The sequence below is a fragment of the Myripristis murdjan genome, chromosome 4 (assembly GCF_902150065.1).
Source record: "Myripristis murdjan chromosome 4, fMyrMur1.1, whole genome shotgun sequence".
NCBI classification, from domain to species: domain Eukaryota; kingdom Metazoa; phylum Chordata; class Actinopteri; order Holocentriformes; family Holocentridae; genus Myripristis; species Myripristis murdjan.
Window position 1 is genome coordinate 6,509,208 of NC_043983.1, and position 14,378 is coordinate 6,523,585.

At 39.5% G+C, this 14,378-nt stretch overlaps 1 protein-coding gene across 2 annotated transcripts; it reads left to right on the plus strand.

Moving 5' to 3' along the window:
• The first annotated feature begins 2,084 nt into the window (after positions 1–2,084).
• LOC115358227 (afadin- and alpha-actinin-binding protein-like) lies at positions 2,085–11,314 on the plus strand. 2 transcript variants are annotated; one of them, XM_030050108.1, is made up of 14 exons: positions 2,085–2,203; positions 3,676–3,780; positions 4,634–4,797; positions 5,143–5,346; positions 5,442–5,552; positions 6,102–6,237; positions 6,395–6,470; positions 6,725–6,905; positions 7,316–7,463; positions 7,558–7,694; positions 8,758–8,931; positions 9,371–9,488; positions 10,025–10,172; positions 10,263–11,314. In XM_030050108.1, exons 2-14 carry the CDS (start codon positions 3,762–3,764, stop codon positions 10,408–10,410), a joined length of 1,764 nt encoding a protein of 587 aa, XP_029905968.1. In that variant the 5' UTR covers positions 2,085–2,203; positions 3,676–3,761; the 3' UTR covers positions 10,411–11,314. The 2 variants fall into 2 exon arrangements, with proteins under 2 accessions (XP_029905968.1, XP_029905969.1); XM_030050109.1 differs by having other exon boundaries at positions 8,761–8,931.
• Positions 11,315–14,378: the final 3,064 nt, after the last annotated feature.

Below are 14,378 nucleotides of genomic sequence, written 5' to 3' on the forward strand. Positions count from 1 at the left end.
TGAGAAGCTCAGATTTGACCATATTGGGTTTGGCAGTGAAGCTCTATGAAATCAACAAGCACAAGTGTAACCAGGTAGCACTTTACTCTCCACAGCCACGTGAACTGTGACCCTCTTTTGACACTGAAGCTCAAAATGCATTGACAGAAGTGAGTCTTGGATGTTGTAACATGGATCTTGTTGGACTTGTATGCAAATCATCTATTATTGCCATGGCCTGACAGACTCACGTGAAGATATCAGCTATAAATCATGTTCTGCCACTGAACAGCTGCTGTTTGCTGATGTGATGTGACACGTTTAACACCGTGTTGGCTTATAGTTCAGTTTCATTGTAGACTCACTGGTCGTTTTCCAAGCTGAACTCTCCTGGTGAGAATCTATAAATCTACACTCTGCAAATCCATCTTTTTTGCAGTTGCTGGTTCAATCACACACCAGGGAGCCACTGGATTGAAGAAACCTGCTGAGAGTTAAATCAGGGTTCAGCTCTGGCTTAATCCAGACATACACATGACGTAAAAATTTTGAACTTAGTTATGTGTACATGCAACATGCACAAATCCCGGACTTGGTTTGGTGAACTAATGCCTTTAAGGGGCTATGTATCACTAGATTGCTTCACTGGAATCTACAAATTGGAGACCAAAATGCTCTGTTGGAGCCACAGGCTTTAGCCCCTCTTTTTCTCCAGTAAGCTCATAATACTCTGGCCGGGCAAAAGCCAGCGCTGAACGCTCTGGGACTTTGTTGTGACTGTGATCGTGGGTCACTGTGTAGCCCACCGTCTGGCCCCTCTCAGCAGCAGCAGCAGCTCTCTGGCGGCTCTTTTTCTCCATGAGGCTGGTGTTGATCATGTGAATAGCACGCAAAAAGAACGGAATCACTCTCCTCCAAACGGATACTGCACACTTTGATGTGTTTTCCAGTTATTAAGTTCTCCCTCTTACACTGGACAACATGATAGATGGGCTCCTTTACATTTTTCTATCTAAAAAAAGCAATTATCTGTTAATCATGAATCTTGTTACACTTCCCTCAAGAAACTGAAAACAATTCTAATACATGTAACTGAGACAAATTTGGGTTACAGATAAAATGCAAAAGAATTCCAAACGTTTTAGTAACAAACATATTGAAATTGTCGCAAAATGATGTGTGATTAAAGGAAAAACATTGACTTCTTGTATAATTGATCTTCAACAATAACATCAGTTATTATTGTCACTTTGATGTAAAGTTTTTTATGCTTTACTGACAAAGTAAATTGGACATACAGAAAAATTTCAAAAGGAAGAAAATAGATATATAAGGTACAAAATGAGGGACAGACATGTGATACAAGTGAAAATAAATAAATGCATGAATGAATAAAGGGAGGAGGCACATCAGTATAATTTGAGAAGAGTTTGTATTTTTTTTTTTTTTTACACAACTGTATTCACAATAAAATATAGATATTACATCAGGCACAAGCAAGTATACATCACAAAACAGGAGAGCTGATCACGACCAAAATAGTATATAAATGTAAATTATATAAATAAACAAATGTATAATATATAAATAAAGACATCCTTATTTATTTATTTTAAGATTTTTTTTTATTTATTTTTGCATCGTCATTCTAATTATTTAATTTTCAATTTATCTAGATTTTCATTTTTGTTGAAAACACATTTCAGACATCATATGTTCAATATAATGGTGAGTATGAATTTAAATTAAAAAAACAAAAAAAAAAAAAACAAAACAAAACAAAACATAGATATATGCAAAAAAAAAAAAAAAAAGCATTGGGTCCATTAATATAAAATCATCAGAGAAGAAAAATAAAACATATAAGTTATTCCTCTTTAAAGAGTCCACAGTGCATTTTGACAGCTTTATTACTTTTTTCGTGTTTCTAAGTTGGATTCACATAAAAACAGTGAAAACTGCGGTTCACTGACTGAGACGGTTAGCTCTCTCACTGCATTGACTTTTGTAGTACTTTGCCAATTAAACACACCGGAAGTGCATCACAGCCAAGAGCCAATCAAATTGTGCAGCGTTCGGTTGCTTGACAACGAGCTGACCAATTACGTTAACAGCCCGTGTGTGGCCAGCACAGTCGCACTCTGTGTCGGGACCAGTCTGAGGAGCTGCTGTCGACTGGGAGAGACTGGCACAGAGACTAAAACGACACCTGCCGTAACGCTCTGTAAGTAACTCGTGCACCGTGTCATACACTCCGTTTTGAAACATAAGGTATTTATACCAAACTTACCGCAACCTGAATAGACAGCATACTTAGCTAACGCTAGCTAGCTAGCTAGACGTGTGCGTCAATGTCAGCTGTGCGGCTGGAGCCAAACAAGCAGGGCTCCTCGTGCGGCATGAGGGGCAGAAAAAAGACAAGAACAGCAGTGTTTGTTATTATTGTTGTTGTTTACAGTTATTACATAACACTACGCTGAACGTCATCTCGGTGATAGCTAGCAATGAGACTGCGCAATCCACAGGTTTGCATCATCATCATCATCATCATCATCATCATCATCATCATCATGTTTGTTCGAGGATATTCCATAATTATAGCAATTTATGCATGTGCGACATTAGCCAGCGTCTTCTTTGCATATTGTGGACATAATATAATCCCAAAGTAACTAAGAAAGATTATGTGAATGCATGATGTTTTAGTGAGTGCCAACACGGTCCTCTGTTTACATGATACAGGGCTCGTGTGCTCTGTAAAAGTTTAGCTAAAAATGTACACCGGCTGTGCACTAGAGGTGTAACGCTGTTTCTCTAATAAATGAAAGGTTAACAGGAGACGACATGTTAGCCGAGGTAAGCAGGATCATGACTTGTTAAGCTTCGTGGCCAGGCTTGCCATCTGTCTCATGCCATGATTAAGTGTCCTCACAGCTCCAAGCCTCTGATGAAACACACTGCACTGAAATATTTGAAAAAGTAACTTAGAAACAAAATATCACAAATAGGTTGATTTTTTTTTATTTTTATTTTTTATTTTTATTTTTTTTGTTTTGTTTTGTTATAAAATTAAAAGCTTTTGCTAATTCTCTGGTAGTTTTTGTTGTGAGATGGGACTCTTGTATTCCACTAAATGTGATCAGTTCTGCTTACAGACAGTCGGCCTGTTTTCTGATAACATAGCATTTGAAGGAAAATAGTCTGCGGTTCGCTGTGATTTTTGTCTCTCTTCAGATAAATCAGTAAATGTCTGGCCTTGTGTTGATCAGCAGGTGTTAAGAGCATTGTGAGATAACATGCCCGGTCCACTATAACGTGTGACCTGTTACAGTGGATCTCCTGTCACCATTTTAAGACTACTATCAGGGAAAGGATTACAAATGTCCAGTGCACTGCTGTTCAAACTTATTCAAGAGTCTACAAAGCAACTGCATGTCATGTAATCTCATATTATGACACTCCAGACACAGTCAGCTAGTTGCCATCCTGTCACAACATACGAAAAATTTCCATGAAGTATTTAAAATTAAGCCCCTAGCCTGGATAAATGACCTGTCCATCCCTAATCTGCTGTCCTTACCACCCCTGTTATTTAGGTTGCAGCATGTGTTGTGCACCTGCTACGTGTCTACCCCGTCACCCGTTGTAATCCAGACAGTGTTTAATGGATAGTGCTAATCTGACCCTCTATTTCAGGAGCACACTGATCTTGTGGTGAGCCTTGTGTGTCCTGCACATGTAGCGGAGAATCCCACACGTAGCCTGGAAGGCACGACGCGATAATGCCAGAGTCATCCCTTGGTGAGTACATATTAAGAGTGTAAATAATACATCTATTTGTTCGACATGATGTTAACAGTTGCCTATTGTATGTCACCAGTGGATATTTTGTTACTGTGTTTTTGGTTTTAAGTTGCCATCCATCCCTGGTTTTAACTTAACCAAAGCACTGCTGTGTTGAGCCGGCTGCAACTGTGTCCTCTCTCCAGGGCTCTGTATCAAGCCTCCTGTGCAGAGAACAGGTTAAATTGACACAAATTAAAGATAAAAGCTATTTCTAGATTCTGTGTCATCACTAACTTCAGTTCCAGAAATGTGTTCCTTTGAAGAGATTCCTTTTCTTACAGAGAAAGAAACCGAAGAAAATGTTTTCTTACTCTTACAAAGTCTGAAGGTGATCCACTTTGCAGCTTATTTCTGGCTCATTTATTTACATGCTGACAGTAATGAATGTATTCATGAATAGTTTATTAAGGTAGGCCTGGGTTTACATATGACAGATGAAGGTATTTTCCAAATGTCATTGCCTTCACGGTTCCTGGTATGTAGGGCATTATATCATCCTGCTGGTGTTTAGACAGAATGTTGTGGGTTTGATAAAATAGGAACTTTCATGCTCACACCACAGATATTATGACAGATATTAATAGAGATTACATGCTGGCACCCCTGCAGAGCAGATGATCTGATTGTGGAGGAGAAATGGCATGACATTTGTGAACACCACACCTCAACAACCATCCATAACAGAAACTTCATATTTTGAGTGCAGATACTCCCCGCAGAGTGGATGGTCTGATTAGACTTCTTTTTTCTTAAGTATTAAAAAACATGTTGGGACATTTGTCAGCTCAAGCATGTCCCCCCTCTCCAGAAATCAAGGACATTTCCGGCAGCTCTTTCAAATGTGGAACATCTCCCATGAGGCAGTTCAGCCAATCATCGCTGCTGCCGCTGCGAGTGCACAGAAACTCCTACATGCTCAGTGCCTTCTGCACCGAAGACAACATGCAAGAATGTCTATCACACATCAATCAGGTTGGTAAAATTGCATGTACCTGTGATGCACAAGTAGCACAGCTACCGATATTTAACTATACTGAAATTTTACAGTGTTTAGCTGTACAGATCCGTTAAGGCTGGTTTTTCTGTGTTGCGTGCACCACAGCATGAGTGTTCTCTACACATATACATCCCACAAAGTTTGCTACGTAATAAGAATGAGTGTATTATGAAGTGTCCCCCTATATTGTAAGCACTGCAAACCACACTAAAGCTAGAGCTGGGATTTAAACCAGGACAGATAGGGTAGGAAAAAATAAATTAGCTCCAACTCATCATATCCGTTTTTGATTTTCCTTTCCTTTTCTGTTACTTTTCCAGGAGGTTTCTGCCCTTGGTCTCCGACCAGTCTGGACTGAGTCAGGTGGGAGCTCAGAGCTGAATGTCGTGGCTGTGCTGAACAGCATGTATGACCTGATTCAGCTGCACCGCAAAGGCCTCCGGACCTTGGAAGACATGGAAGTGGAGCAGCTTAAGTCAAGCAGTAATGTCGACTTCTTGCAGCTCACCAACACCCGGCTAAAGGTGACAAACCTGGTCAACCAGCTGAACCCCACCCATTTATCAGTTGTCAACAAGAGTATATTTTTCTCACTGTCTATGCTACTCTGTCATCTCAGGAGCAGCTTGAGCTTTCGAAAAGAGAAAACACAGGGCTTCTTGAGAGAGAACGACAGCTACAGCTGAAAGTGAAGAGCTTGCAGAACTGCTTGAAAAATGAAAAGGAAGAGGTAAAGAGGCATCTGTTCTTTAAGGAAATATGGCAGATAGCTCTGTCGGTCGGTGCACAAAAACTTCCCCAGCCTTTGGTGGCCACAGTTTTCCGCCCTAGGAGGCTCAAATGTTGCATGGAAGTCAAGTGTGTGTGAAGGTGTGTATTTGTGTTCATATCAATTGGCCAAAATGGGGCGTTGCAATAGGGGTAGCATTTTGCAAAAAGGTGTGTATCTTCTGCACGGATTCACTTAACATGGCCAAACTTTGTAGAAACACACACACATATACACACTCACCACTTTGCCACATCCCTTTTCATAATTCATGGACCAGTTGTCATAGAGCCTTGCAGGATTTGTTATTGGACTTTCTACCGATGAGGCTGAAATTTGCCATGGAAGTCAAGGAGGTCAAGTGTGTGAGGGTGTGTGTGTGTGTGTGTGTGAATGCATGCATGCGTGTACGTGGTCACAGCTATTGGCCATTTGAGCTTTTTTGTTTTCAAACCAGCTGAGATAGCTTTACAGTTTGAGCAGTAATGGCTTGTGTGTCACCCTTACCAGGTACAAAAACTTCAGAACATCATCTCCAGCCGGGCCATCCAGTACAATCATGACATGAAAAGGAAGGAAAGAGAATTCAACAAACTGAAGGAGCGCTTGAACCAACTGCTGGTAGACAAAAAGGAGAAGAAGCAAGGTTAAATGGAAAATCTCTTATGCCTCATTCTGTGCACTGAGTGACATTTAATATTTAAACACTACTAAGATTTTTTTTATTTTTTGACGGTTTCACATGCCTTTTCAAACTTCACCTTTTAAATTATGATTCTCTTCTTTGTCACTTTTGCTTTCAGCCATTGAAGTATTAAACTACATTGGCAGAGCAGATGGCAGGAGGAGCCTTTGGAAAACTGTGAAGACAGAGGCCAAGTAAGTTTGCTGCTTACGGCTTTATTTCATTAAACAGAGCTCTGTGACCTTTTCATGAAATGTGTAAACCTAAAATGTCACATTAAAGAATACAGGAGAACAAATTAGTGAAAATTAAAATGCCCTTCTCTGTTTTGAATGTGAATTTGTACAGTAGCTCCTTTGTCAGTTTTCTAAAGGGCCTGAGCGTAAACAATTAACAGTGTCACTTTAGACGCCAAAGTGATAACACTAATTGTTTTTCTCACCCTAAGGCATGAGGAGGAGATGTATAAGACTCTGCTGAGCGACTATGACAACCGACAGAGGGAGCTGGTGCTGGAGAACACAGAGCTGCGCAAAGTGTTGCAGCAGATGAAAAGAGACATAGTGACCATTCTGAGTTCAAGGAAGCCGACTCCAAAAGGCGAGAAAAATGAAGATGGCATAATACAGGTTAGACATGTTTTTTGTTTTTTTTTACCCCTCTTTTCCCAGGTTTCACATTACGCTGTATGATGGCGATTTTTTTTTTCTCCAGCTGTAGACCTATAGCTTTATATTAACTCTTGCAGTTCATTGTTGTCAGTCCTATAAGGTACTGATAACATTCACATTTAAAGACCCTTATCTCAACATGTAAAATGAAGAGAGCTGTTACCAAGGGTTAGGAAACACATGTTTTCTTCTGTCTAGAATCTACAAGTCACTTTGTTATTTCACCAGCTAAAATTAGATGGAATTGAAACTAAAAGGGGCTGGTAGAATAAAGAAACCCACGGCCAAAATGTTTCCGAATTTGACTTGCAGTTGATATTCGTCTGCTCTACCAACAGTACATTGCTAAATTCCCATTGTCACGTCAGGTGGACTCAGAGGAGGAAGAGGAAGTGTTTGATTCCAGTAAGGAGAGCATAGAGCTGTCCTGTGTACACGCCCGAGAGAAGCTGACCAACAGCATTCGCCTTCAGTGGAGAAGACTCAAGAGCCACGTTGAGAGACTGGACAGCCAGGGTTGGTCATTTCTAACAATTTTCCTGCCTCTTTTCCATTTAAATCGCCGAACTGACGCGATTCTAATGTTAAATGTATTGTGATTGTTCCTCAGCATCTTTAGCGCAGATGGGTGAGAGGACCAACGTAGACGCTATTCCACGGGAGGCTCACGACGAGGAGATGAACAGGCTAAAACTGGAGATCCAGCAGTGCAAAGACTTCATTCACACACAGCAGCAGCTCCTGCAGGTATGCCTGTAAGAGTCTCACAGCAGCTATTTGGAAATGAATCAGCAGGTAAACACAGGTTTTACTAATGACATTAATTAAGGTTCTGTTCCATTTAGGGTTAACAGAGCCAGGGTCCTGCTATTTCTCATGCAGTTTTACTAAAATGGAACCTCAATGTCATTGGTAACACCTGTGTTTACCCTGCTAGTTCATGTCAAAACACCTGCAGTAAAATAGGTCTGTTATGCCTAATTTTTAGGCAGACACTTGCATCTGGACCAACTTACCGGAGCGATAGTATAAAACTTAAATTCTCAGATGATACTAACTAAAATATCCTGCTGTAAGGAACACAAGTGTCAAAGACAAAGTGTCAGATAGAAAATGATTGAATGTTTGTTTTTGGCTGAGCGTTGGATACTTTGCAATTTTTTACTACTATTTCAAATGGTATTTATTTTATGCAGTCAAACTTACTTGATATAACCTGTCTCTCCAGTATTTGTCTGTGTATTGCTACATTAACTCAGAGTAGAGGTTTAAAAAGCTATTTTTGAATTGTATTCAGGGGGTGTTTTTATTCATGTGTTTTGGAAGATTAACTGATTTGTAGAATTTTCTTTGATACTAAATATTGTTAGATTTAACTCAGTACATAAATATACAATGCCTGTCATTAAGGTCCAAGCATTTAGCAAACATAGGTTCTGACCAAATTGCAAATTGAGCGATTGGCCTGATGATGTCGCTAGAGGAAAAGTTATGGGGTCACAAAAATCACCAGGGCTCCTCCTGGGGTAGAGGGGTCATGAGTGTGTCCATCAGATTTACAAAGATTTACATAAAAGTTGTATGAGTTATGGTGTTCACAGCCAGGATCTGTGGAGGCAGTCAGCAAGTCCATAATATCTTGTAGTTTCTGGGATAGTATTAAGGTTAGTAGGTGCGGACCATTATTTGACTGAGGTACACGCCACCTTTAGAAAACTTGACAATAAATTGTGACAGAACCAAATCCTCAGATGTGCAGAGTATGGTTCGAGTGTTTCAGCTCGGTAACATTTTCTTCCTTCCCTTGTAGCAGCAGCTGAGCTCTCCATGCGACGAGGAGACGGCGTCCCTGCTGAACGACTGCTACATGTTGGAGGAGAAGGAGCGCCTCAAGGAGGAGTGGAAGACCCTCGAGGGACAGAGAAAGAACTTGGAGAAGGAGAGAAGGAACTTCACTGAGGCAGCCATAAGACTGAGCCATGAGGTGATTTTTCTTTCCTTTTTAATCTGCAAAAATTTGTTCAGAAATTTAATTTAGGGGATTTGACAAGTGTTTGTTGTTTGTTTAACTTACCATTGTGTACTAAAAGATTGATTGTGCTTTGACCTCTGTGTGGTCAATATTTGGTCAGCTATGGTGCTTTTGCAATGATGTTTAGCCAGGTCATGCTATCCTCTGTAAAGATTCCCCTGTGTCAAAGTGTTGGCATGCACTATGAGAAGTTAAATAAAACACTAGAGGTTATTTATATGACAAAAAATGTAAGTCTTGCATGATGCTGATTAACCCTGGCAGTGTTAAAAAGCCTTATTCTACCCAGTGAGCCTCAGAGGACCACAGGAAATAGTCCCTTTTTATGAATTTTAGTTGTATTAGTATGGTGGTTGTTGTTGAGCTAATGTGCATGTGGTTTAACTTGCAGAGGAAGGCCTTCGAGGAGGACCGGGCAACATGGCTCAAACACCAGTTTTTAAACTTGACGCCATTCGCAGACCCAAAGAAACCCCCAATGTCAAAGTCAAAAAGTGCCTTTTCAATAAGTGAGTTTCTGCCCTGGTTTACTTAGATATCCTGTTTATTCCTAACAATGTCAGAAACACGCTGATCATTAGGATGATATGCACTGTAGTATGTGAAAGTTTTTTTTCATCTGAGTTCCTGCTATGGACATTTCCATATCATGTAGATTAGTGTAAATTCACCTGCTTCCTGAGGTGTATTGAATATGTTGCTTATTATAGTATTAAGTTGTGTATTTGCATTGCTGTATGTAGATTTTCATTATGATTCTACCGTTCCATACACTGAAGTAGCAAAAATGTTAGTAATACATTTTTCGCCTATACTTTTGAAATTGGCAACATATGTTTATGTAACCCCACAATTGTTATGATTTTATTTCTGTAGTATTTATTGTTTCTGATGTTTTGTTGCTTATTTTTATATTTGCGTTGTGTGCTTTTATGCTACTCCCTTTTCCCAGGTGCAGCCTATTATTTTACAGCTGTAATGAGCCAATCCCCACACAGGGATCAAATTTTCAAAACTTTCTGTTTATCTCATCTTGCCTTTACAGCTGAACCGGAGGCTAGTGCAGCGTCGACTTCGGGAAATCTTGACAAATCCCAGTCCCACACAACTTTCTCCACTGCCAAATGTGCCCCGGTCAAATCACCATCCGCAGCAGACTTGTATCGCACACTTCGCCTTATCCCAGAAAACAGGTACCACCATTAGCACAGTGACCTAACAAGATTCAAGATAAAAACACGTTTGTGATAAAAACCTGATTGTGTGTAAAATGTACCTTCCAGCACAGCCAAACCAAAGAGAAGAATTTCATGTGTGCAAGAGTCAAGTGTCTTTCGCAACGGTGATGTCCTGGTCCAGCACAAACAGTGGAACGACAGAGAAGACCCCAGGAGCCACACACCTAATGAGGAAAAGAATAGCTCGATATGAACCCAAAAAGTTGATTCAGTGGCGATACTATCGACACATTAAATGCCATCTGTGGAGTTGCAACCATGCAGCTGAATGGGGAATGCCAAACACTTGAAGATACCTTGTGGGACGACTAAATAGTTATCAGTAGTGAAAACCGGAGAGGGGGTTCAGACAGGCCCCAGGTGTTCTGTGTATTGGGTGCTGTGTGACATGAGCGATAAGTTGTAATTTATTATTTTTGTTGTTTTTATTAGCTTACTTTTGTATTCTTAGATTTGGTGAACTGTTTTGTATTTATTTATTTGTTTCTGTAAATGTTGCTTTCCAACTTTGATCATATCAAGAGCAGTAACACAGAGAGCAGTATTTTTTGGCAAGGTGGCTGTAACACATGATCAAACACGGGTAACTGATAACTGATTGTTTAACTACCCTCACAGCTAGTGTTGCACAGAAAAAATGCTGCCCTGTGTGTTATTGCCTTTGAAGTAATGTTATCATGGTAAAACTTTTGTGAACTGGCACAACATTGTAGAATGTAGAATGAAATGCTGCTACACTAAATGCAATAAGAAACTGGGAATAATATACGATATGCTTCTAGGAGTAACCATAGAAGTGTGCTTAACAAACCACATTTTTTTCCCTATGAATTGTACAGTACTGTTAACTACATTATAAGCAACATTAATGTGACTCATTAGTGAGTGCAGGTAGAAACAGAAAGGGCGAAAGCAAAATCCTGATGCTATGGATTAGACCACTCTGATATCAATGTGAATTTGAATTCTTCTCAGCATTTTTCTCATAGATATGTAATTATCATAGTGGCTTTATACTGACAGATGATGGTCATTCTTACAGTGAGATGTGAAATAATGTACCTGAGACAATCTTATTATATGTATCTGAAACATAAGTTTGAGTGCTCTGTAGTTACTTTGCATAAAATCCAATTGCATAAATTATGAGCATATTAAGTAACTGATTACTTTTATCAGCCTCTGATGACAAACTGGGAGTCACTGGCATGAACAGTCCCCTTGAGCAGTGGCTACAGCTGCAAAGACCGACAGGAATGACAGGCCAAGCATTTCAAAACAGAGACCAGTAAGCTGCAACTTGGGGCAGAAACCCATCTACTCTTAGAGAACAGGAGGTAAGTACTATAATGCAACTTTTTTTTTCTCCCTTAAATCCTGTCTTGCTGACATGTGTTGCAATGCCAGTGGTCTTGCAGCCTGAGGTGCCAAATCTCACAAAATGAGTCTCTCAGTTGAACTGAGCTACCCTCCTGTGACAGCTTGGTTGCAAGTGCAGAGTGCAGTGGGGTCTACTGTCTTATTGTGTCCACATCAGAGGAGGTTTCTGTTGCTGACAGCAGGTGAACTACCTCATCAAAAAAAAAAAAAATAAATAAATAAATAATAATAATAATAATAATAATAATATATATATATATTATATATATACACACACACACACACACACACACACTACTCACAAAAAGTTAGGGATATTTGACTTTTGGGTGAAATTTATGGAAAATGTAAAATGTTCACGCTACTGTGATATTATATCATGAAAGTAGGGCATTTAAGAAACAATTTCTTGAAACAAAAGCCAACAACAGTGGTGGATATACCGCAACAAAAAATGTCAGTGTCAATAACTTGTCATGTGCCCTTGAGCATCAATTACAGCTTGACAACGACGTCTCATGCTGTTCACAAGTCGACTTATTGTCTGCTGAGGCATGGCATCCCACTCTTCTTGAAGGGCGGCCCTCAGGACATTGAGGTTCTGGGGTACAGAGCTCCGAGCCTCTACACGGCGACTCAGCTGATCCCATAGGTTTTCTATGGGATTCAGGTCTGAGAAAGTGCAGGCCACTCCATCTGAGGTACCCCAGTCTCCAGCAGCCGTTCCCTAATGATACGACCTCGATGAGCTGGAGCATCAAACACCTGATGTGAATTTTGCCGTTAAACTCCTTGTTAGAGAACAGCAACTTGTACAAAAAGTACTGAAACACTGAACAGTTGGACATGTGCATTCAGAAGTTTACAGAAGGTCACATTAAGTTCACCTGTAAAGGTTATAATGCATTTTAGGTTCATCCTGAAATTTCACCCGAAAGCCGAATATCCCTAACTTTTTGTGAGTAGTGTATTAAACCCATCACTTTTTCAAAAACTGTAAAACTTATTAAACCTATCTCCTCCCACAATTTTTGCTCAGATGTCACCAAACTTGCTACAGAGCATCTTCAGACTGTCCTACAGAAACGATGTTCACAGAAAGCCTACAGTGCATCAAAATGTTTGACTGTAAATGCTACTGTTAACATTTACCTGCAAATTCTTGCTAAATAAATCTTCAATGTTCATGAAAAAAATTGACAAAATTGGAGTCAATGCAAGAATGGCATTTTTAAACACCAGTTTTTCACTTATGCAGCAAATCAATCTTTTAAAAAAAAACAAATGATCAATATCTCCATGCTGTCTAGATGCAATAAGTGTATTTTCAGGTTTTTGTCTTAATAACTGGATTTTTGACAGCTGTTTAAAATCTGTCTTTCCATGCATAGATGGCTTCTGCCCTGCATGTCAGTGACTGGCTCAGTCAGTTTGTGAAGCTACATGTGAAGTTTTAGCTCAGTGAGATAGAGGTCAGGCCTCGGTGTCGAAGATTGTGAGTTCAAGCCTCAGCTTGTGCAACATTTCCATGTGTGAAAACTCACCAAACTTTGCAGAAAGGTCCAGTCCCATGCCAGATCATCATTGTAAGATTTTTGTCTTGATGACTGATTTTTTTTTTTTTTTTTTTTTTTTTACAGTGGTCTGAAATCTGTCTTTCCATGCATAGGCGGCTGCTATCATGTGACTGGATCAGTCAATTTGTGAAGCCTCACATGAATTGACACTTGCCAATTAGCTCAGTGAGATAGAGCCTTGTCCTTAATGCCAGAGTAAGAAGTTGCAAGTTCAATCCTCAACTGGTGCTAATTCAGTAACTATAATCTTCTTTCTTTCTTCTTCCTCCGAGGAAATCCTACTTCTCATGGGTGAAAACTCATCAAACTTTGCTCAAAGGTCCAATCTCATCCCAGATTGCCTCAGCTGCAAATTCAAGCCAATAGTCCTGATGGTGGTGCTACAACAAGTGGCTTAAGTTCAAAACTTTGTAAATTCATAACAAATCAACCTTATGTGCTACAGCTTTGCATTTTTCATCAAACTGTAGCCCTAATACTAAAACTTTTGTACATTTACACCTATTAAAAATTATTAAGTTCATCACTCTGTTTTTTTCAAAAAACTGTAAAACTTCTTAAAACTATCTCCTCCTACAATTTTTGCTCAATTAACACCAAACTTGCTACAGAGCATCTTCAGACTGTCCTATACAAATGATCTGCACAGATTTTGATTGATCTACAGTACAGAGTCCACAGTGCATCAAAATGTTTGGCTGTAAATGCTACTGTAAATATATACCTGCAAATTCTTGCTAAATAAATTTTCAATGTTCTTATATAGCCCAACTAAATCATCTCTTGACTTTGGTGATAGAGGTTGAAAGTTCAACATTCAGGTTATAGCAGGCAGAATGAGTGAATCTTATACCTATTCGGTTATTGTGCTGTGTGAATTAAGGTACATGAAAATATTTTATTTTATGTTTTTTTTTTTTTTTGCCTTCCCCGCTGTGTTATATTTTACAGATGTGTTGTGGTTTCTGTCACTATCTGTGCTTCTCACCTCTGATCTTATGAAATCACTCTCCATGTATGTTATTATCTGGTTTCTGCAGAGCTTGATAACGAGCTTAACATTTGAATCAGGTGTGTTGGAAGACATGCAGGGTTGAGAAATAGCTTACACGACTCTGCACTTCAGAGAACAGGTGTTTGTTATTTGACTTAATCAAGCTGACATAAAAGCCCAAGCTGAAGATCCCACTTCATTCAAAGAGGA

What these genes read in the sequence shown, in the direction of transcription:
- LOC115358227 (XM_030050108.1), top strand. An exon ending in AAAAAGTGCCTTTTCAATAA is followed by an intron (nt 9,489 to 10,024) that starts GTGAGTTTCTGC and finishes TTGCCTTTACAG; the next exon opens with CTGAACCGGAGGCTAGTGCA. An exon ending in CGCCTTATCCCAGAAAACAG is followed by an intron (nt 10,173 to 10,262) that starts GTACCACCATTA and finishes TGTACCTTCCAG; the next exon opens with CACAGCCAAACCAAAGAGAA.